Source organism: Cololabis saira, chromosome 8 (assembly GCF_033807715.1).
Source record: "Cololabis saira isolate AMF1-May2022 chromosome 8, fColSai1.1, whole genome shotgun sequence".
Taxonomy (NCBI): domain Eukaryota; kingdom Metazoa; phylum Chordata; class Actinopteri; order Beloniformes; family Belonidae; genus Cololabis; species Cololabis saira.
In genome coordinates, this window is record NC_084594.1 from 2,037,112 (window position 1) to 2,061,963 (window position 24,852).

General features: G+C 40.4%; 1 protein-coding gene across 1 annotated transcript in view; it reads left to right on the forward strand.

Moving 5' to 3' along the window:
- LOC133449081 (uncharacterized) overlaps nt 1-24,852 on the forward strand; it is a 36,807-nt gene that overhangs the window by 5,327 nt on the left and 6,628 nt on the right. Inside the window, 13 exon segments of the mRNA XM_061728213.1 lie at nt 624-702; nt 1,113-1,320; nt 3,949-5,728; nt 6,025-6,198; nt 7,128-7,301; nt 7,497-7,670; nt 8,256-8,302; nt 8,428-8,951; nt 22,886-22,983; nt 23,066-23,239; nt 23,375-23,491; nt 24,001-24,079; nt 24,557-24,764. Coding sequence (XP_061584197.1) covers nt 624-702; nt 1,113-1,320; nt 3,949-5,728; nt 6,025-6,198; nt 7,128-7,301; nt 7,497-7,670; nt 8,256-8,302; nt 8,428-8,951; nt 22,886-22,983; nt 23,066-23,239; nt 23,375-23,491; nt 24,001-24,079; nt 24,557-24,764 — 3,836 coding nt within the window.

Sequence of the window (24,852 nt, forward strand, 5' to 3'; positions counted from 1 at the left end):
GTAGAAGTTGAGCAGACCATATTTTCAATGGTCGACAATGGTGGTATGTTACCGTTTTTTTGTCAAGTATTTTTATTGCTCTTTTGTATAGTGATTCTACTTGGTTGAGTGTCGTTTTAGTGGTGAAGACCAGTCGGTGAATCCATATTCGATGTGTGACATGACCATTGCGTGTCCATATGTTTCTCCCTGAGTAGATCCGTGTAGTCCTGGACCCCTGTGGTCCTCCATCACCTGGTGATCTGAGCTTCCTCCTCATAGATCTTCATCTCCTGTCAGGAGCTTTTTCCTCTGGTCGACACATGTGGAGGTCTTACCTTCCAGAGGACTGATCCTGATGATGATCCAGATTTCTCAGCTGCTTCATGTCTCCATCAGTTGTCCATCTTCTTGCTCTCATAACTTTTCTTGGAGCAGAACTTGATCTTGTGAATGTGTGAATGAGCAGAGCTCTCACTGAGGTCACATGTTCTCGTTGGATCAGCAGGACTAGTAAACCTTCACCACCACCAGTCCTCTGATGGACTGTCCTCATCCCAACAGGACTTCATGGACCTTCATCTGCTGTTTGTCTCTGTGAGGACAGACATGATGTGAGCTAATTCTTCCTGGTTCCTCCACAGAGTGGACCAGCAGATCTCAGAGTCCCCCAGTGGTCCGTCTGTCCAGCACCATCAGACCCAGCTGGACTCCATCTTTCAGGTCTGTACATGAACAACTGCTTCTCCACCTGTTCTGTTGATGTTTGTCTCCATGCTGATCTCTGGAGACCAGTGGACTGTCAGTCTGTCCATCATGGACCTGATGTTTGTCTCCATGCTGGTCTCTGGAGACCAGTGGACTGTCAGTCTGTCCAACATGGGTCTGATGTTTGTCTCCATGCTGGTCTCTGGAGACCAGTGGACTGCCAGTCTGTCCATCATGGACCTGATGTTTGTCTCCATGCTGGTCTCTGGAGACCAGTGGACTGTCAGTCTGTCCATCATGGACCTGATGTTTGTCTCCATGTTGGTCTCTGGAGACCAGTGGACTGTCAGTCTGTCCAACATGGGTCTGATGTTTGTCTCTGTGGTTTCAGTCTGATTGTGTCCTTCATGTGGCCTTCGTTCCAGCTGCTGGAGGACAACATTGTCCTGTTTGTGAAGAACGAGCTGAACAAGATCCAGAGGGGTCTGAGTCCAGATTACCCAGAATCCCTAGAGCATGTGTTGGAGGGTGAGGATGAAGAGCAGAGGAGGAGCAGAGAGGCGTTTGTGAAGATCACAGTGAACTTCCTGAGGACAATGAAGCAGGAGGAGCTGGCTGAGCGTCTGCAGAGCAGTAAGAGGATTTCTATGAACATTAAGCTGCTGGCTAAATGACCCATAATAAACAACATTCACAGATCAGCCACAACACCCCCCCAGAGTAGATTCTAGTCTTGGTTTTCCTCTTCCAGGAATCCTGCCGAACTCCAGATTGTCTTGATGGTCCTACAGATTATTTAATAAGATCATCTTATGGTGTTTTCAAATCCTAAACCAGGAACATCCACTTCACAGACACCACAACATAACAAGAACACAACAACCCACAAACCCATGACCCATCAGGGCTGTACTGCTAACATCCTGGTACTAGAGACTCCAGGACACCCAGATGTTCTTGTCACTTCCACGTCCTGAATGTTCAGAGGTGTTTTGGTGGTAAAAGTGATTCTACTCAATATTGGACAGCTCATCATAACGTTAGAGTTGATCAGTGTCGGTTCTATGGGGGTATTATTGTTCCAATATTATTTGTGTGTGCGTATCTCAATCTGTGTGTACGTAAAAAGATTTGTGTGTCCGTATTCACATTTGTGTGTGTGTAAAAAGATTTGTGTGTCCGTATTCACATTTGTGTGTGTGTAAAAAGATTTGTGTGTCTGTATTCATATTTATGTGTGCGCAAAAAATCAGCCGGGAGCTCTCGATTGGCTGTCTTTGTACAGTGGATTTTGACACCCTTCTGCCGTGGCAAATCTGTAAATGGATCCGTGTGTAAAACGATTTTTCCGTAACAATTCCTTTGCCCTGAGCTCAGACTCACAGGCTCACGCCAGGCTACAGTAGCAATACAGCCTTCACACCACTAGTCGGCACGTAGCACTCAGTCAGTACGTTCACATGCAGCAGTTCAATCAGGTTTCTGACCGTAAGACATCGTTCGGAACCCCATCTACTTCGGACCTTTGTCGGACATTTAGTAATCGGGTTGCATATGGAGTAAGATAACTTCCAAAAAGATGTGTCCATGTTATAACTATTCATGTTATATTAGAGCAGTGGTTCCCAACCTTTTTTCCTTGGAGCCCCCCCCCCCCTCCCAAAAGAGTAAAGTGATTCATTACAAATCTTTAATTGAAAAAATGAACATTAATTATGTTTTTTTGATACATTTCTCTTTGGTTTACCCTGTTTACATATGACTTGGTTTTTCTCACCTTCATTTTGTGTCACCAATGTATAAAATACGCACATTTTTTTTTCCTTTAACAACCTGTATATAATAATACGTTGTTAAGTTTTTATCCTGCTAAATAACTTAGTGTTTTAAAATGACCAAAATATATTTCTAAGTTTCTAAACAATATATAGCCTATCCCCCCGTCACAACCGGCGACCGGCGAGCAGGGAAGCACGGCAAGGAGAGACCGGTCCCCCGCCGTGCCTAGGAATGCGTGAGAGCCTCCGTTGGTCCGGAAGCACAGCCCGGCACGAGGCGGCCTGCCGCTGTCTAATCCGTTTCAGGGGAAGGGGCGGGACGCGAGCGCCTGACTGGGAAACCCCCCAGCAGGACTGCGACCCGCAGTCCACAAAGCCCGCAGGCACCCGATCCGGATCCCTAGGAGACGTGAGGCCGTGAGCAGTGATCAGTAGGACTTAAGGGTGGTTCAGAACTGTGTGAAGTCGTGATCCCTGGTTATCAGTCATTTGGAGCGTTTCAGAGCTAAATCTGTGTTCTGAACTGAGATTACTGCATACACCATCATCATTGTTATCATTATCGTGTTTGATTATCTGGTAGTCGTTGTTTTCTGCAGGTGATCATGGTTTAAACACCGGGATCACCATCCGGTCTGATTGCACGTGGCGTGGTTACAGTCCCGCCATCTTTAAATACCACAGAGTCCTGCCATCTTTGAATACCGCAGCCATCTTTATGCAGCCACAATGTTTTAAACCTTAGATGTTCGTTGATATCATGTTTATTATTGCATTTGATTTATTTTACATCCCATGCATTTAACTTTCATTTCATTTTTATTGATTGTTGTTTTTCTTAATAAATGGTTTTATAGTGATGTAGTGTGCCATCAGGATTTATTTGGGTATTTAATTACATCTGCTTTGATACCCGTATGTAAATAAATTCTGATTGATTTTTAATGAGTGGTTTCTGTTGTTTCATGCAAGTGTTGGTCACAAACTGATTGTTTGAGCAGAGCCAGTGCTCGAATCTCACTCCTTCAATTATATTATACTATACTTAAACCTTAATCATCTGAGACTGATTTTCTGCTGTTAAAAGTTATCATTTCCCTGCTTAAGGAACAGGGTGGTGCCCCGAGGATCTTTTTATAATTTTTGATAATTCAATTTGATAAATAGTCAACTTTATTAATTATTAATAATTATTAATACAATTATTAATAACCCTTCGATAACTAGACAGCCAAGCTAACCCGCTGTGGCACAACACATAAATATGAATACAGACACACAAATCTTTTTACACACACACAAATGTGAATACGACAAATGTGAATACACACAAATCTTATTACACACACACAGATTGAGGTACGCACACACAAATAATATTGGAACAATAATACCCCCATACGGTTCACCTCCCTATTCTTTAGGAGGATGAAGTTGAACTTTCGAAAACACTAATTTGTTTATTTTTCCCACTTTTATTAAGGTTCTTTTTCAGCAATTTGTAAAAAGCGGCTGAAGTCTAAGCTGAAGAAGAAGTCCCAGTGTGTGTTTGAGGGGATTGTTAAAGCAGGAAACCCAACCCTTCTGAAGCAGATCTACACAGAGCTCTACATCACAGAGGGAGGGACCGGAGACATCAACGATGAACATGAAGTCAGACAGATTGAAGCAGCTTCCAGGAAACCACACAGAGCAGAAACAACCATCAGACAGGAAGACATCTTTAAACTCCCACCTGGAAGAGATGAACCAATCAGAACAGTGATGACGAAGGGAGTGGCTGGCATCGGGAAAACAGTCCTAACACAGAAGTTCACTCTGGATTGGACTGAAGGCAGAATCAACCAGGACATCCAGTTCCTGCTTCCATTTACCTTCAGAGAGCTGAATGTGCTGAAAGAAAGAAAGTTCAGCTTGGTGGAACTTGTTCATCACTTCTTCACTGAAACCAGAGAAATGTGCAGCTTTGAAGAGTTCCAGGTTGTGTTCATCTTTGACGGTCTGGATGAGAGTCGACTTCCTCTGGACTTCCACAACAATGAGATTCTGACTGATGTTACAGAGTCCACCTCAGTGGACGTGCTGCTGACAAACCTCATCAGGGGGAACCTGCTCCCTTCTGCTCGTCTCTGGATCACCACACGACCCGCAGCAGCCAATCAGATCCCTCCTGAGTGTGTCTCCATGGTGACGGAGGTCAGAGGGTTCACTGACCCACAGAAGGAGGAATACTTCAGGAAGAGGTTCAGAAAAGACAAGTCCACCAAAATCATCTCCCACATCAAGACATCACGGAGCCTCCACATCATGTGCCACATCCCAGTCTTTTGCTGGATCACTGCTACGGTCCTGGAGAACGTCCTGGAAACCAGAGAGGGAGGGGAGCTGCCCAAGACCCTGACTGAGATGTACATCCACTTCCTGGTGGTCCAGGCCAAACTGAAGAAGGTCAAGTATGACGGAGGAGCTGAGATGGATCCACATTGGAGTCCAGAGAGCAGGAAGATGATCAAATCTCTTGGAAAACTGGCTTTTGAGCAGCTGCAGAAAGGAAACCTGATCTTCTATGAACCAGACCTGAGAGAGTGTGGCATCGATGTCAGAAAGGCTTCATGGTATTCAGGAGTGTTTACCCAGATCTTTAGAGAGGAGAGAAGCCTGTACCAGGACCAGGTCTTCTGCTTCATCCATCTGAGTGTTCAGGAGTTTCTGGCTGCTCTTCATGTCCATCAGACCTTCATCAAGTCTGGAGTCAACCTGCTGGAGGAACAAAGAAACACCTCCAGGTGGTTTAAAAAAAGAGCAGAGACTGACCTCTATCAGAGTGCTGTGGACAAGACCTTACAGAGTCCAAATGGACACCTGGACTTGTTCCTCCGCTTCCTCCTGGGTCTTTCACTGGAGACCAATCAGACTCTCCTACGAGGTCTGCTGGAACCAAAACAAAGAAGTTCAAAAAACAATCAGGAAACAGTTGAATACATCAAGAAGAAGATCAGTGAGGACCTGTCTGCAGAGAGAAGCATCAACCTGTTCCACTGTCTGAATGAACTGAATGATCGGTCTCTGGTGGAGGAGGTCCAACGGTCCCTGAGGTCTGGACGTCTCTCCACAGATGAACTGTCTCCTGCTCAGTGGTCAGCTCTGGGCTTCATCTTACTGTCATCAGGAGATCTGGAGGTGTTTGACCTGAAGAAGTTCTCAGCTTCAGAGGAGGTTCTACGGAGGCTGCTGCCAGTGGTCAAAGCCTCCAAGAAAGCTGTGTAAGGACGAACAGGGACACATCGGTTTGAATCACAATCACATGTGGTGTTCATGTAGGAAACCAGTTAAATTCACTGTTCAACTAAGTTCAGGTTCATGTGGGACCAGTTCTCCTCAATGATTAATCTCAGGAAACTTTACATGCAGAGAAGGGAAATGCAGCGATCACTATGATCAATACTTATTATTAGTTGAAATAATCAGTATTCATTGATATTATAAAATTAACTTCTTTGTTAAATGACATAATAAACTTTCAAATAACATCATGGTTTCTCTTTAACCTCCTCTGCAGGTTGAATGACTGTAACCTCTCAGGGGACATCTGTCCACTTCTGTCCTCAGTTCTCAGCTCTCAGTCCTCCAGTCTGACAGAACTGGACCTGAGTAACAACCACCTACAGGATTCAGGACTGAAGAAGCTGTGTCCTGGACTGGAGAGTCCACACTGTCACCTGGAGTCTCTCAGGTCAGAATCCACCAAGTGTTCAACTGTTGAGCACTAGAATTGTTTGCTTGGTTGTTTTATTAGATCCCCGTTAACTGCTGACCTTTCACAGCAGTTTCTCTGGGGTCTCGTCAGAATCATCAGCTTAATTACAACATTATCATTAATTAAAATACATGAACAAAATGCTCACAACTCAGAGACAACAGACATTAGGACACCTGCTCAAAGTACAAAAAATAACATGATAATCAGCACAATGGCATTTACATTTTCTCATCACCCTCTCAAACTAAATGAAAAATCAAATGCATAGCTCAATTTAAAAAGAATAAAAAATATTTTCCATTTTTTACCAAAACAACAACTTTCTGGACAGTGTGAGATAGAACAAATAATCATGTGCTGTTCACATTTTAACTCCCCCCACACACCTTCAGCAAAACTACACACACAATCACAAAAGAAATAGAGGAAAAGGAAACAGTGTCAACACGATAAACAAATTAATAGATCAATTCTTAACAGTCCATTTTATTCTCCAGAGTAAACAAAAATAACTTGAGCTTCTTCTGAAAGCGTATCATATTATCTAAAGTCCAAAGGTCTGGTAATTCACTCCACACCACCATCGCTCTGTGATTCATTTCCTCTGTTACTTCTACATGGAGGCAACAGAAAATGACAGAAAAAAATTATAATCTTCTTTAGTGTTTCTGGTGTTTTGTCTGGTGTAGGGATGCGGAAACTCTCTATAGCCTTAAGTCAAGTAGAAAACCTTTTTATTGACTTATGTCTGCCTGTCTTTAATTACTGCATTTAAGTTCTTACATTTTCAAGTCATTTTTTAGATGTTTTTATTTTAAGCCCTTTGAGTTGTCTTGTACATTAAATGTTATACACAAACTTTCCTAAATAACCTCATGATCTCTCTTTAATATCCTCTGCAGGTTGAGTTGTTGTAACCTCTCAGAGAACATCTGTCCACTTCTGTCCTCAGTTCTCAGCTCTCAGTCCTCCAGTCTGACAGAACTGGACCTGAGTAACAACCACCTGCAGGATTCAGGACTGAAGAAGCTGTGTCCTGGACTGGAGAGTCCACACTGTCACCTGGAGTCTCTCAGGTCAGAATCCACCAAGTGTTCAACTGTTGACCGTTAGAACTGTGGTTGATATTGAAAGATTGTTGATGTGTTTCTGCTGATCCTCTGACTTTTCCTTCAGCGCCATCATCAGGTGAACACGAGGACAGAGTCAGCTTTAGTCTCAGAGCAGTTCTCTCAGAGTCTCTGCATGTGTGTTGTGTTGTGTATCTGCAGGCTGTCAGGCTGTCTGATCTCAGAGGAAGGCTGTGCTTCTCTGGTCTCAGCTCTGAGCTCCAACCCCTCCCACCTGAGAGAGCTGGACCTGAGCTACAACCATCCAGGAGAGTCAGCAGGGAAGCTTCTGTCTGCTGGATTGGAGGATCCCTGCTGGAGACTGGACACTCTCAGGTAGGAAGACAGAAGGACATCAGTGTGCTGGACTCTTCATGGTGTCGTTGTGGACATCATCGTTGTGGCTCTCTGGATTTTGTTGTGGCATTTTTTATTAATTGCACAGAGTAACATACAGATACCTACAGTACAACTGACAGGTGGATGCTAGTCCTCTTAGAGGAAGGTATTTACAAAAGAGATGTGGCCCTTTCATCTGTATTTACATGTTTTATACACCCCTCTTCTCATCCTGTTCCTTACAGCTGTTGGCCTTTTGTTACAAACCATATAATGTCTGAATGTTTTCCATGACACTTTGAGCAGAGATCTTTGAGCAGATGGAGCTGCTGCAGAGCTGATAGATGCAGTTCACAACTCTGAGCTGTTCCTGACCCAGTAAACATCCCAGAACCACAGCAGTGTGGTTTTCAGGCCCATCACAGCACAATAACAGCTGCACCTTCACTCGACTTCAGAGATTCTGCATTCACGTGCATCTTTCCAAGTGTTGCACTGTTCCTTCATCCGTTTGTGAGAGCCATGTAATGTCCATGTTTGTTGAGAGAGACTGAGCTGGTCTGACCCCCCTCCTCCTTTCAGGGTGGAGCCTGCTGGACAACGATGGTTGACACCAGGTCTGAGGAAGTGTAAGTGTGTTTTTATTTCATTCACACATTCAACAATCTTCTCACTGCCACTCATTCATGAGTCCATCAATGATCAATGACTGATCAATAATAACTGCAGCTGGGTTGTTTGTTCTCTCCATCAGATTCCTGTCAACTCACCATCGACACAAACACAGTCCACAAACACATCAAACTGTCTCACAACAACAGGAAGATGATGTGTGTGATGGAGGATCAGTCATATCCTGATCATCCAGACAGGTTTGATTACTGGCCTCAGCTGCTGTGTAGAGAAGTTCTGACGGGTCGCTGTTACTGGGAGGTCCAGTGGAGAGGAGATATTTCTGTATCAGTGAGTTACAGAAGAATCAGCAGGAAAGGAAGCTCTGATGACTGTGTGTTTGGAAGGAACAAACATTCCTGGGGTCTGTTCTGTTCTGATGATGGTCGGTACTCTGTCCGTCACAATAACATTGGAACATCTCCCTCCTCCTCTTCCTCAGTCTCTGACAGAGTAGCAGTGTATGTGGATGTTCCTGCTGGAACTCTGTCCTTCTACAGCGTCTCCTCTGACAGACTGATCCACCTCCACACCTTCAACACCACATTCACTGAACCTCTCTATCCTGGGTTCGGGTTCTGGTCTGGTTCTTCAGTGTCTCTGTGTTGAGTTCAGTCTCAAGAGTCTCCTCCTGTCAGAGAAACTGTCTCTGTTGGACAGATAGTTGAGTCTGTACATGTCTGTCTCTGTTTCCATCAGAACACCTGAATGAAACTGTTCTGAATGATTCCTTGGAAACTTCTTCCTCTTCCGGTCCTTTAAAGGTGGAAGCTGCCGTTATTCCAGGATCCACATGTTGTTCTTCCGTCTGTTTCCAGTCAGAGCTTCACAGTGAACAGCAGCATGTTTCTCAGCAGCTCAGTTTAGCTGAGATCATTCAGCTGCAGTTAGTTTGCTGCACATGTGACCAACTATGATGTCAGAGAGGAATCACTGAGCTGCAATCAGCCAAGATGAAGTTACAACAAGATTCATCCTGGTCTTTATTCTCACCCACATCCTGTTCCAACCAGGACGTCACTACTGGACTGTCATGTCTCTGTCATGGCAAAGTGTTTGTTTGTATGCAAGTTTATTGTATGAATAAAATAATCCATCCATTATCTACAACTGCTTCTTCATGTTCAGGGTCCCGGGGGTCGGCCTTATTGATTTTACACTGTACTATAATGATTTTTAAGTACATTTTTCAGTAGAAGGAGAAATCAACAACAATAATGTCCTTATATGGTTCTTAGAATGTATGAGAAGAACTGGACAAACCCTCCATGATGTCACTCGTAGGTTTTCTGAAGAGGGGTTTTAAAGCCTCGTCTTCCTCGTTCTGCGCCGCTCCATGTTGTAAACGGGAGGAACAAACAGGTCTGGAAGCTGCAACACCAACTAAATCAGGATCACCGACCTTTGTGAACCGATAGCTACTTCAAGGATCCTGAACAACAAGAAAGGCTACTTGCTGGATTGAACTTATTGATTAATTTTCTCCTTTGATGACAATATTTTATATTCCTTCTTTTATCACTACCTCACTACCTCAAACTGCTGCACCTTAAAATGTTAAAATGTTAAAATGTTTATACTGTAGATAGTAATACCACATTTGTTTATTGTTTATTTGTTTATTGTTTATTTTTTTACTACCAAAGAGCGAAATAACCGAATCAAATTCCTTGTTGGACAATGTTCGAACCTGGCCAATAAAGCTGATTCTGATTCTGATTCTGATTCTGATTCTGATATTCACTCATTAAAAGCGCTGCCTCAAAATTCCCTTACAATAATTATCAAATTGATTTATTATGCTAGGAAACATATTTCAGCATGAAACATTTTTTATTTGTTGATCAATTTAATTTGTTCCAATTTTCAAATGATCACTTCTGTAAAATTTTAGTAGCAAATCATGAACATCATCGAATCAAGTCCCATTCATATGAAACTCAACCACCATAACACTTTTAGCAAGTCATGAAGTCCCACATCTGTAGAAATGATCAGGTATAAAACGAATCAGAACTTCAAAATCTCTACATTTGTACTAATAATCAAATATGGAGCAGTGGTCTGAAGGTTTGTATGACAGATTGGTTGATTTAAGAACATCCAGCCACCAGGGGGGGCTGCTGCACTCGATCCCGCTGAGTGCTGCTTATCGTGGGAGAAGAAAAGAGACAATGATGAGAAGCTGGATGATGTGGATGAAGCTGTTATATTACTTTTTGTCATGAATCTGATGTTTTTAGTTCTGTGTGCATCCAGAGAAACGTAAGTTATATTGGTATTTATTGGAAGCACTTCTTTGTTGTTATATTTTATAAGTCTGCTGGTGAGTATTTCCAGCAGTGTTATTTACTTCACTAATCATTCAAATTCAATTTATATTATGTTATCTGAATGTCACTGACTGTTTTCTTTGCTGCCAGTTAAATGTGAAAGTATCTCATGTATATGATGTTCATGCTAATAACATTATTATTTGGATTGTGTGCTATGGTTAAACATGTGTTTATTAGTGTTTATCGATTTCTATTATTCTTTGGTTTATTCCAGAACCACACACACACACACCACACCTGTAAATTCACTCTCTAGACTGGATTAAAGCACTGTAAAGGAAATTGACAGCTTCCTGCCTCTTTATTTAAGTCTTGACATGCACTTCACGATTAATATACAGAGAAAGCCAGTGTACAACTGTTAATAATTAACCTTCATAACATATGGTTCTTGGAGACAGATAAGGTCATTACGAAGTGATAATGGCTTATGTTCCCCCAAGTGAAGATGTAAGTCCACACCGACGAATGATAGAGGTGACTGAATGGAGGTATAGAGAGGGATTTGCCGAGATGACACCCCTCACCCGGCGTTGTGGCCGCCATCACCAGGCCGCCCAGTGTAGGTCGAGAGTCCTATGCAAGACATGCAAAAGAAAACATCTCAAGGCCTTGCATGAGGTGAATCTCCAGCCTGGCAGGAATGAGCTCCAGCGGATGCTGTTGATGAGTTTCACAACTTTTACACAATACAACAATAATAACTAGAAAATTTCCTCGCAGAAATTTCGAGAGTGCCACGTGGGGCTGCTGCCCATTTGTGTACATTGCTGCATTTTTCAGCAATAAAGGTGAAGGACACAAAACTAAGTCCGATGACACCACCTACGACTCTCTATGTCAAACCATTCAAAAGTTATGCCAAAAAAATAGGGACTATCAAATATCTACCAATCAGAAGAAGGGGCGGGGCTAATTTGCACCAATGAAGGTCAAGTACTCAAAACCAAGTCCGATGACACCACCCACAACTCTATGTCAAACCATTCAAAAGTTATAGCATTTACTGATGGTTATTTACTGTGTGTGTGTGTGTGTGTGTGTGTGTGTGTGTGTGTGTGTGTGTGTGTGTGTGTGTGTGTGTGTGTGTGTGCACTTGCGTACCTATTCAACAGTGGACCTTGGCGTCGTTACACACTCATGGACAGTGGACTTTAAAGCCAACATGGGACATTTTTCCTGTCCTCTGATGGTCATGCTTTAAATCATGCCAAAATCATGTCTAATACCCTCTGGATTTTTTTTATATTTTTGCCAAGAGGGGACCTGAAGGTGTGTGAGTGTTAAACTCTATACTCAGCACTGCTCCTGCTGGCCCGAGCAGGGATTGTAACAATTCATTCACACACGTCGTTTTTAACACTCCCCCATAGTGTGAATGGCTGACAGCAGCAGGCAGCCTTTCAGACTGTAGAGGGGCTATTTAACAGACTACTTCGTGAAGAAATCAGTGTCTTTAAACATGATTTATTGGCTTTTTGACAAAAGATTAATGGCCCAGCTTTATTGGATGTCTTAAGTTTCAATTTTTCAGTGTTTCACTATAATTTTGTGCTCAATCTACACAAACAGGATTTCAATATATTTGTTAATGCACATTACAGAGAACACAATGACACAGGTTCCCTCATGGAGCAACATTCAAACTCCAACATTTATGAAAAGAAGAAATAAGCTAAATGAATAATACTATGTAAGAGATATATGACAGCTGTGTGTATCGTTTTGAAGGACATATTCAGTTTTGAGAGGAGTGAACTTGGTTTTATTATTATTATTGAGCTTTATTTCGAATATGCAAATTAGAAAGAACAATACTAAAAAGTAAAAAAAAACAAAAAAAGACAAGGCAGACCTCGCAGATCCACCAGCATATTCGAAAGGGAGTAGGATTGAAGTATATACTTATCAGGTCCTACCCCCAAATCTTATATTCATTTTTCCAAAATAGCAAGAGAATCAATGAGCTTACTTATAGAACACAAAAAAAAACATAATATAAGTCTATATATCAACATAACTATACATCCATTTACCAACATATCTACATATAACTATATATCCATATATATTAACAGAGATATATCCATACATAAATACTGTATGTATAATATATCACTATATATCCATATACATACATATACATATATATAACATGTTTCCATGATATTAATCTATATATCTACACATATTAAATAAATCTATATATATATATATCTACATTTTTATTCGCCCCTGTATTTTGAGAAAAAAGTTTCTTTATATCTTTTTTTAAATTGTGATATGTTTTGACTTTGTTTTAGATCTATGCTCAGGCTGTTCCAAAGTTTTACCCCATAGGTCGACATACAGAAGCTCTTCAGTGTTGTGCGTCTATTGATAATTTTGAAATTAAGTTGGCCCCTGAGGTTATAACCTCCCTCCCTTTCAAAGAATATCCCCTGTATATGTCCTGGTAATAAGTTATTCTTGGCTCTAAACATTAGTTTTGCTGTATTGCAATTAACTAGATCTATAAATTTTAGTAATTTAGATTGTAAAAATAATTCATTTGTGTGGTCCCGGTAACCTGCATTGTATATTATTCTCACAGCTCTTTTCTGTAATATGCACAAGGAGTGAAGTGAGCTTCTGTATGTGTTCCCCCAAACCTCCGAACAGTAATTTAAATAGGGTAGGATCAATGAGTTATAGAGAATGAGTAGTGATTTATAGTTCAGGAAATGTTTTGCCTTTGCTAATAATGAAATACTTTTTGACAGTTTGTTTTGAACATGTTGGATGTGAGGCTTCCAGCTAATTTTTTCTTCTATGATCACACCCAGAAATTTTATCTTTTTAACTCTTTCTATTTGTATTCCATCTATGTGAATTTGAATTTGGCTATTTGATTTATAATTTCCAAAGACCATGAATTTGGTCTTACCTATGTTTAATGATAATTTATTTTGGTCAAACCATTTTTTCATTTTGTACATTTCTGAGGTGATCACGTCTAAAAGTAGCTGCAAGTTCTCACCTGTTCCCAAGAGATTAGTATCGTCCGCAAATAATACACTTTTCAATACATCAGATACCTTGCTTATGTCATTTATGTATAAATTAAATAATATTGGCCCTAATACTGACCCTTGGGGGACCCCACACACAGTGTCAGCACATTTTGATTTATATTCACCCATCTGCACAAATTGTTTCCTGCTCTTCAAATAACTTTCCACCCAATTCAACACTAACCCCCGTATCCCATATCGTTCCAGTTTTTTGATTAGAATTTCGTGATTAATTGTGTCAAAGGCTTTTTTTAAATCTATGAATACACCGACAGCGAATTTCTTTTTATCCATGGAATTAGTTATTTTTTCAATGAGGTCTATTAGAGCTAATGAAGTTGATCTGCTTGAACGGAAACCATACTGACTATCGGATAATAATTTGTGCTTGTCTATGAAGTTGCATAATCTATTATTGAATACTTTTTCTAGGATTTTTGAGAATTGTGGTAGAAGAGAGACAGGTCTGTAGTTTGTGAAGTGGGATTTGTCACCATCTTTGAACATAGGTATGATTTTTGCTATTTTCATTCTGTGTGGGACTTGACCGTTTTCAAATGACAGATTGCAGATGTATGTGAGTGGTTTAGATATCCCCCTTATTACCCTTTTCACTATCTTCATGTCAATTCCTTCTGAGTCCGTCGATGTTTTGTTTTTACATTTATTGACAGTGTCAATAATTTCATCTTCATCTATGGGATTTAAAAACATTGAAGTGGAATTGCTGTTTACATAACTCTCGGCTGTGTTTGCTGATAATGTTTCGGGTATTTCTGCTGCAAGTTTTGGTCCAACCTTTGCAAAGTAATTATTAAATTTATTTACTACTTTGTCCATATTATTTATCTTTTTTTCATTTTCAATAAAGTCCTGTGGATACTCTTTATGTCTAGGGTTGTTCCTAACTACAGTATTTAATATCTTCCATATCCCTTTAATGTTATTTTTGTTATTCTCTAGTATTTTATCATAGTATTCTTTTTTACATGTTCTCATAATATTAGTTAATTTATTTTTATATTTCTTGTATTTATCTTCAGCTTCTCTCGTTCTCCGTTTAATAAATTCTCTATATAATGTATTTTTCTTCTTGCAGGCATTCAGTAAGCCTACTGTGATCCATTGATTATTATTATATTTGTGATTCATATTAATTAGTTTAGTTGGGCAATTTTTATCATATAATAATTTAAATATTCGTATAAATTCATCATATGCTTTATCCACATCCTTTTCTTTATAGACTATTTCCCAGTTATATGATATTAGGTCATTTTTAAATGCCTCCATAGACTCTTCAGTTTTGATCCGTCTGTAGTGTGGTTTATTGTCCTGATGGTTTTTTTTTTAATGATACAGTGGTGAATTGTTAGTTATTACATTTGTAAAAATGTTGTCAATTAGTGTTGCGCCTTGAGCAGTAATTCGGGTGGGTCTGGTGATTTTGGGATATAGGCAGAGATTGATAAATTCTTCAATATTTTTGTGTTTATTTGGATTTAGTAGATCAATGTTGATGTCTCCACAGATATACGTACTTTTATGATTTGCATTTGTGAAGTTTTCTTCTATCCAATCCTTGAATGTGTCTATATTGGAGCTTGGTGATCTATATATGCAACTCACTCTGATATTTTTAGTTTTTTCCATTAGGATTTCTATTGTGACACATTCTAGCACATTATCCACCATTGTTGTCAGTTTTTCCACCACCTTATAATTTAAGTTTTTGTCCACATATAAAGCCACACCCCCTCCAATCTTATTTTCTCTGTTTTTATATGTCATTTCATAGCCCTCCATTTCAAAGTCGGTACCCTTGTCACTGTTAAACCAAGTTTCAGATATTGCAATTATATTAAAGGGATGTGCGAAGTGGCTCAGATAATATTTGATGCTTTGGAAATTGGCATACATGCTTCTACTGTTGAAATGGATTATTGATATTTGATCTTGAGAGCTGACGTCCTTATTGAATTGGTCCTCAGTGTCGGATCCTTTGAGTTTCCTCCCCTGCATCATTAATTCCACTTTGTGTTTTCTGTTACAAAAACGGATGATGATGTTGGATTTGGCATTGCGATCCTTTCTTGGGAGTGTATGACAAGCCACGATGTTGTTTGGGTCGATCCTGATGCTTTTAGTTTTGAAGAAGTTTATCACTTGCGTTTCCAGGGAAAGTTGATCCTCAGGCGGCGCATCCTCGCTCACGTTGCTGCCTTCAGCCGCCGCTCTGGCATACGTTCTCGGCTTCACCTGGAGACCACTTATGATCACATCCTCCATCCTCGTGTATTGTTCCACATCGTTTAGCCTTTGTTCCAGTTCTTCAATCTTCTTATCCTTCTCTCTGACAGTGTTCTTCAACATCCTGACTTCATTCATCAGGTCGAGGAGGGTAGCTTGTTGTTTGACTACCTTGCTCAGCTCCTCCGTCACATAGTTGAGAGAAATCTTAATATCCTCGATGTCATTCTCCATGGTCTTCTCCATGGTCTTTTGTCCTTTTCCTCGTGTTGTTGCCATTCTGTTTTTTGTTGATTCTCGTTGAATAACTAGTTTTGTTTCAGTTAAAGTTTGCAGTCAGTCAGACAGCGCGTCGCGGGGCGCTGCCATCTTGTGTCATCTGAGTTTTGAGTGCAGTGTTTTTTGCAAAAGATTTGTGGAGGTGGGACAAAGTGATTAACTCTTTTCAGTTTTGTGTTTAGTTTTGTGAAACCAAGTTATAGTTTCAGGAAATGTGATTGGTTTGGTAAACATTTTGGATAAACTGTAAAATGAAATGCTACCCAGAAGGCAAAGGAGTAATAAGTTCATTACAATCTAAAAAAAGGAAAATAAAAAACAATCAGGATAAAATTAGAAATAAAATGATCAGTTTACAATTGGACACTACACTAGGTTAGTTTGTTGATTTACATTATAGAAAAAAGGTCCACACTTGAACTGTATGAAACAACAGGAGTCCACTGTTCACTGGTACATAATGACACAAGTTCCCTCTTAGATAGTATGAAGTGACAATCACACTCCAGCAGGAGCGAATAAAAGTATAAAATAAAAATTTGTAACAAAACATAAAGACTGAACTTTAGTGGATGTCCTAACCAGTTTCAAGCTTCACACTGTATTAAAATAAAGGGCTACCCACTCATCAAAAATCAGACTTTTACTACAACTTTATATATGTCCCCTCTTGTCTGTTCAATCTTTATGTGACACAGATTACAGCTGTCAGGAAAAAAAAAAACGTACATGAAAGTATTTTTTCCCATGAAAAAATGTCTGCGTCCATTTCTTTGCATTTGTACTTGCAAACAATGGATTGTCATTTAAAGGCTGATTCACAGTATTTAATGTGAATGGGATCAAGAACTAATGAACTATCTCTGTTCAGAAGAGGGCACAAGATTTTACTTAACTTCATTTGAAGATGATTAGCAGTATAGCAACCTGATTTAATAACTGATTTGTTTTACAGTGTGGTTGTTTCCTGATGATGATTTTGGATGTTTCAAAAAGCTGCAATGACAACATTGCTGGTGTCACTTTACTAAAAAGAATAACAACACTATAGATTAGACTTTATTTAGTGTATTCTCTTAAGAATTATCCATTTTGCTTATTTCTTTTTTAAATTAATCCATGCTGGAGTGTGATTGTCACTTCATACTATCTAAGAGGGAACTTGTGTCATTATGTACCAGTGAACAGTGGACTCAGGTCGTTTAATACAGTTCAAGTGGTGACCTTTTTTCTATAATGTAAATCAACAAACTACTACAATTTGCTTGTGAGAAATGGTCAGAGTATTTTGGGACTGAACAATTTTAGTTTTTTTTTAAGGTCTAGTCAAAGTGTGATATTACATCAGTCCATAGTGATTTATTGAAACTGAAAAGAAAGAATCAGACTGCTGACCATTTTATATACAATTTTATCCTGGCTGTTTTTCTATTTTTCTTCCAATTATAGATTCTAAAATACCTAAAAAAATACCTTCTAAAATAGAAAACGCAGTAGCTCTTAGCAGAAAAACGAAAGCATCGTGAGAGACACAGAAGCCGGCAGATTCTGACAATCTTAATTGTCAGAATTGTCACTTATTACAAAATGGGGCAGTTTATTACAAAATGAAATAAAAAAGTTATTACATTTTGGACGTTTATTACAAAATGCACCGTTGTTACAAAATGCGGCTCAACAAGCCCCAAATTCATATAGAAATACAGTAAACTGACTCAATTTATGATGTAAGGCGAAAATGAGCTTCCCCTCCTTAAAAGACCAGCAGCCGCCACTAGATGTACCTCAGCCTGGAACATCTGCACCTCAGAGTTGGATCACCATACACACTTTTGCGCTGCCATTGCCTGTTGAATAAAATGAACAAGAAGCCGCGAGTCTCTTCCTCTCATTTCCTCCTCCTGACTCAGCTGTCTGATGGCCCCGCCCCCCCAGCAGGCCCCGGCACCCCCCCAGCCAATCGGTGGTGGAGGGGGATGATGTCAGATACAGCCCGACTCCCCCATTTGTAAAAATAGTTCTCATGTCAACAACACGTGTGAGTCTGTTCCAAGTCGTAGTGTGTGCCTCCACCTAGTGGCTACAACTGCAATGTGCAGTTTATGTGCATTCACGCAAATGCGTGAATCTGGTATCCCACGAGTGAAATGGCCATATTAACCTTGGACCATCTGTATAACACAAAGTTACCACACAAGAATATTCACAAAACTGATCAATATAATATTAGTAATATAACGCACCCTGTAGACATTTGGTGCTCAAATTTGATTCCCTGTACATCCTGGCATAATGCACAGAGCCTGGCCATCTCGCCTCCACGTTTGATATTAGATTTGCAGCATCGCATATCATCTGTCAATTGAAAAAAATATGTTTTCAAACATCATTAAGAGAGGTCTCAAAAATAAAAGCACCTTACAGTTCCATTATACCTACTTGGACAATAATGCTGTGGAAACTTTTCCTGTTAAGAAAGTCAGCCTTATTTTGGGATGGTGCTGTAATTGGCACATACGTCCCATTGATGCATCCAATAACATTTGGAAAGCCTGCAATATAGCCAATGCTCATTAAATGTAATCTCACCAGTAAGGATTTCTGTGCATATTTGAGAAACCTAAGCGATGCTGACCTGCCAGTTGGTGGAACTCTGTCTTATACACTTTGCAGCGAAGAGAGGAGAGACCCACGATGCGTAACATTTGCAATGTATACATTGCAAACGTTAAACGTTAAAAATGGTTGAATTGTAACAGTGGTGTCGCTTTCATTATTAGCTGATTATATGTGTAGTGGGCTGGCATCAGTATTTGATTTTAGAATGAATTTTGAGACTCACAGACTATGAGCTGAGGAATATTGAAAATTGTGAGTGTATTTCTCCCAAACTATACGTTGTGGAATTTTACTTTTTTAAAGATAATATTAGGATAATTTAAGGCAACTGTAAGTGTAATGTTTATTTTATATAAACTTAAAACATATAAAAATATCACTAAAATATTTTTGGGTAATCAGTTACAAAAATAAATTGAGTTCTGTGAACTTATTAGGGTTTACAGTGTATGGATGGAGGAGGTTACTCAAATAAATTATGTATTCTGCTGAAAAATGGTAGCGCTCTCGCAACTCATCGGGGAAAGCCAAAATGTCATACCGTGGTCTTCTCACCCTCTCACGGTGAATTGCACAGACAATTTGGGCTTCTATAAGTTACGCAGTAGCCCTCCTGAACTTGCGCTTAAATACCCGAACATAACTGGGTTATCTGAACAAAACCTGAACAAAACCGGCATAAAACCTACCTACCAGGTTATGTTCAGAGCCTATGTTACCATGGTGACTTACTTAACCTGACCATTTTGGAACGCAAAACCCAGGTTTACAATTTCCCCCGGGTTAACATACCCAGTTTAGCCAGTAAACCTCCTTCTTGGAATACCCCCCTGGGCGATAAACCAAGGATTTACAGATACCGACATTCACTGCGATGACCAATGTAAATTTTTTCTCATGTCGGTAAATTTTGTATTTTTATTAAAAAAAAGAAAACAAACATCTTTTTTGTCTGTTGTTGCTGTGTGTGCTGATAGGCTATTTTCATTCCCCTTTAAGATGGTGTACAGTGTGTGTGTGTAATCATGTTATTTTTAATAAAAAAATGGCTGATGGTTCAAGTTCACACGCTCTCACCCCACACATGGCATTTCACATGCTGAGAAATTAACTTCACCGTAGTTACCAACCTATCAGTCAATAAGAAGATAGAATCTGTTAGCCAATCAGAGAATATAATGTTTTTGTTGCCGGGTAAGGTCTTAGTTTCAGCTTCAAGCGCTTCATGAATGCATAGCGGAGGTAACCTAATTTACAACACATATCACTCTTAAAACAAACACACACAAACAAACACAGGGACAGAATACAGACAGAAACAGAAACAGCTACCGTTCATGGGACCCACTTGCGGCTAAATTTGTTTTTTTTTTATTTAATTTTTTTTTGTTTGTTTGTTTGGAGCAGAATGAGCCCACTGCTGTTCAATCATTATTGTTATACATCATAAAGATACATTATTTAATATAGCATGAATATTGTGAAAAGACAATGGCCACTGCAAGGTTTTTCTTTGTTATAGAATAAATTAAGCAATTAAGTGTAACCTCAGAGGTAGTTATTGGTGCCAGCTCGACACACCACCCCCGCAGAAACCAAATGTTCTTATTGATTATTAATAGGATGATATTAATGTTGATACAGCTGTTATTGAGTATTAAGAGATGCTAATGTCAACTAAATACTAGATAAGCAGGGTTAAGCTAAGCTAACTTGGTAATGACAAACTGCCCTTAAAGCAGTGAAATTAGTTCAACATGTGATATTTTTTTAATAATATGTTTCGTCTGTGTTTACGTAGCTGGGCTCCAGCACAAAACCAAACAGTGACCTATTTTAGAAATTTCAACAAACTCCGACTTAAAATATTATCTCGGAGTCAAAGAAACAAAACAAGAAAACAAAAAAAAACCCACTTTTGGGTTGGTTGAATGAAGTCTGAGTGCAACGACGCACCGAGAAAGAAAAACTTTTGACTTTTGAGACTTTTGAGTTCATTTTTGAAACATAAAGTTAATTTGAGCACATTTTCTGAAGACAATTAGGCTGATAAATGCAGTGAAGTAAATATAGTTTTCTATCTATCTATCTATCTATCTATCTATCTATCTATCTATCTATCTATCTATCTATCTATCTATCTATCTATCTATCTATCTATCTATCTATCTATCTATCTATCTATCTATCTATCTATCTATCTATCTATCTAATCGAGCGCAGACACCGAGAGAAAAAAAAGAGTTCATTTTTGAAACATAAAGTTAATTTGAGCACATTTTCTACAGAAAATTAGGCTGATAAATGCAGTGAAGGAGATATAGTTTTAAGCAAAACCTCCACACAACCTAGATATTTGAATTGAGGCTAATCAGGAAAGACTTGCAGTTCACCTGCTGACCACTAGAGGCTTAATCCAAACCAAAGACAGTAAAGAACATCTGTGTCTCTCTCTTTTTTTCATTATCTCTTTCTAAAACTTTAATAATGAAAATAAAGAATAAAACAAATATAATTCATTCTTCTACAGAAACCCTTTGAAACTTTGGAACTGATTTTGTCTGCCGTGGTTGGAGGTTTTTCCCTCCCGGGCCGCTGTGGACTTCCCTGAGAAGTGTAAAGTTTTATTTTGAATGACGACCATAAATTCACAACTAACAAAAGACCAATAACAGTAGGCTCAGTAGGATCTTTTAAATTACTCCATGTAATATACTGACATATGAAGGGGTGAGGAGATTCTATGTTTATCTTTTTGCATCACACACTCAGAAAGAGGAAGTGTCTTCTGCAGTTGACTAACAGGTAAGTCGAGTTTTGTCCTAAGACGCTTCCTCGTTCCACCTGCGTTAACAACAACGCAGGTATTTTAACACAAGACACACAGACTGATAAGACTTCTCCCGTGACGACTGTGTTCTGAATGATAAAACATACTATTCTGGGAACCTGTACCACCGAGACCTGATGTCAGGAATCACCCGTCCAGGTAAGACTCTACGTTTTTCTTACCCTTAGCTGATTAAAACATGGTGATGAGCATTAACTTAGTTAACTAATCAGATGAACACAGCTAAGACAGCCAGAGTAGAACTTTGTTGGCTCTTTCTTCTAATCAAGAGAAAAGATATCACATTTAAATGAACAGTCAAGACATTGTTTTGGTCGGTGTGTACCACACTAAAGGTCATCTGGAGATAATAAAATGATGAGGCAGTGGGAGCTAGAAGTCGTCCATGAATTAAATGTAAATCTGACATCCCAGCCTGAACAGGACTATTCCTATTACTACTGTCATTTAGCAGATGCTTTTATCCAAAGCAACTTACATCTGCATTCCTGAGGCGGACGCGCCCGTTCCTGAGGCGGACGCGCCCATATTGTTCAGGGGTCAGACCTGACAGCAGGGACGAATAGACTCTGGTAGTCATAGCACACATTTCGATGCAAAGATCGTTAAGGTGTATATACTGCTCAAAAGGGTGGATCAGGAATCTTGAGATCTGATCCATATCTTTTGGGCTGATGGTGAGGTAGGGTGGTCTGGCAGGTGGAGGTCTAGGCATCGCTGGAACGCTGCTGATGCTGGGCCGCCGTGGATTTCCGGCAGTTGTCCTCGATCCTCTGGGTTCTCGGAACTCTCTGGGCTGGACCGGGGTCTAGGGGAAGCTGCTGACCACTGGACCGCAGGCGGGTCTTCCAGTAGTCCTGCTGGATTCCCACTGGGTGATGTCGGGAGATGGCCATCTACCACTACAGTAGCCAACGTCTGACGTGACAATGTCTTGTTATGTTATTGATCACTTGGAACCCTTTCCAACATTTGAAGGATACGAAAGAAACGGAAATTAAAATAGAGCCAAGTAACCTCTACTGCTCAGTAGAAGAAAAAAAAGCAAAATAGGAACAAACCAGAGCAGGATCAGCTGATCTGTGTGCAACACCAGTGATGTGTGTTTCCTCTGCAGATGAAGGTGTGTGTGTGAGCTGATGTGGACGTGAATTCAGCAGAATGGACCAGTGTGAGGACGGAGAGGAGGGAGTCTCTCCCTCTAAAACCTCTCTGTGTGGGGAACATGAGAGTCGGAGCAAAGCTCAGAGGTGAGATGAGCATCTCTAACTGTCCGTGACTCTTCTGCATGTCAGAGCTCAAGACTCACATCACCAAACATCATTGTTACAGGAATCAACCTGGACCTGGATCTGGACCTGGACCTGGACCTGGACCTGGACCTTCACCCGGACCTGGACCTGGACCTGGACCTTCACCTGGACCCAGCTGTGTGTCCTTGAAGAGCGACCGTTCAAAGAACTGGTTAATTAAATTTAAAAGTGACCAACATTCTGATGTAAAGAGGTGAGTGTATCTAAATGCTGGCAACGATTTATATTTATGTTTAATACTTTTTGAATAGACTAAATATTTTTATCTGTATAACTTATTTTTCATATAAATAGAATATGTACATTTTGAACTTTTGTCTTCTATCAGGGTCCATCAGAAAGGAGACTCTCTTGAACAGGAACCCAGCTGTTTGTCCTTGAAGAGCGACAAGTCACATGATAGATTAATTGACTTTAAAGGAGACCAGCAGTCTTCTTCAGAGAGGTGAGATGTATTTAAATGCCTTAATTGTATTTAAATCAGTCCTCATGTTAGGAAATGTCCACATGTTTCTTCCTGAGTAGATCATGTAGTCCTGGACCCCTGTGGTCCTCCATCACCTGATGGTGATCTGAGCTTCCTCCTCATAGATCTTCATCTCCTGTCAGGAGCTTTTTCCGCTGGTTGACAAATCTGGAAGTCTTACCTTCCAGAGGACTGATCCTGATGTTGATCCAGAGTTCCTCAGCTGCTTCATGTCTCCACCAGTTGTCCGTCTTCTTGATCTCTAACGTTTCTTGGAGCAGAACTGGATATCGTGAATGTGTGAATGAGCAGAGCTCTCACTGAGGTCACATGTTCTCGTTGGATCAGCAGGACTAGTAAACCTTCAACCACCACCAGGCCTCTGATGGACTGTCCTCATCCAAACAGGACTTCATGGACCTTCAGCTGCTGTTTGTCTCTGTGAGGACAGACATGATGTGAGCTAATTCTTCCTGATTCCTCCACAGATTGGACCAGCAGATCTCAGAGTCCCCCAGCGGTCCGTCTGTCCAGCGGCATCAGACCCAGCTGGACTCCATATTTCTGGTCTGTACATGAACAACAACTGCTTCTCCACCTGTTCTGTTGATGTTTGTCTCCATGCTGGTCTCTGGAGACCAGTGGACTGTCAGTCTGTCCAACATGGGTCTGATGTTTGTCTCCATGCTGGTCTCTGGAGACCAGTGGACTGTCAGTCTGTCCATCATGGACCTGATGTTTGACTCCATGCTGGTCTCTGGAGACCAGTGGACTGTCAGTCTGTCCATCATGGGTCTGATGTTTGTCTCCATGCTGGTCTCTGGAGACCGGTGGACTGTCAGTCTGTCCATCATGGACCTGATGTTTGTCTCCATGCTGGTCTCTGGAGACCAGTGGACTGTCAGTCTGTCCATCATGGACCTGATGTTTGTCTCCATGCTGGTCTCTGGAGACCAGTGGACTGTCAGTCTGTCCAACATGGACCTGATGTTTGTCTCCGTGGTTTCAGTCTGATTGCGTCCTTCATGTGGTCTTCTGTTCCAGCTGCTGGAGGAAAACATTGTCCTGTTTGTGAAGAACGAGCTGAAGAAGATCCAGAGGGGTCTGAGTCCAGATTACCCAGAATCCTTAGAGCATCTGTTGGACGATGAGGATGAAGAGCAGAGGAGCAGCAGCAACGCATTTTTCAAGATCACAGTGAACGTTCTGAGGACAATGAAGCAGGAGGAGCTGGCTGAGAGTCTGCAGAGCAGTAAGAGGATTTTTATGAACATTTAAGATGCTGGATAAATGACCCAGAATGCCTCAGGAGATGAACAACATTCACAGATCAGCCACAA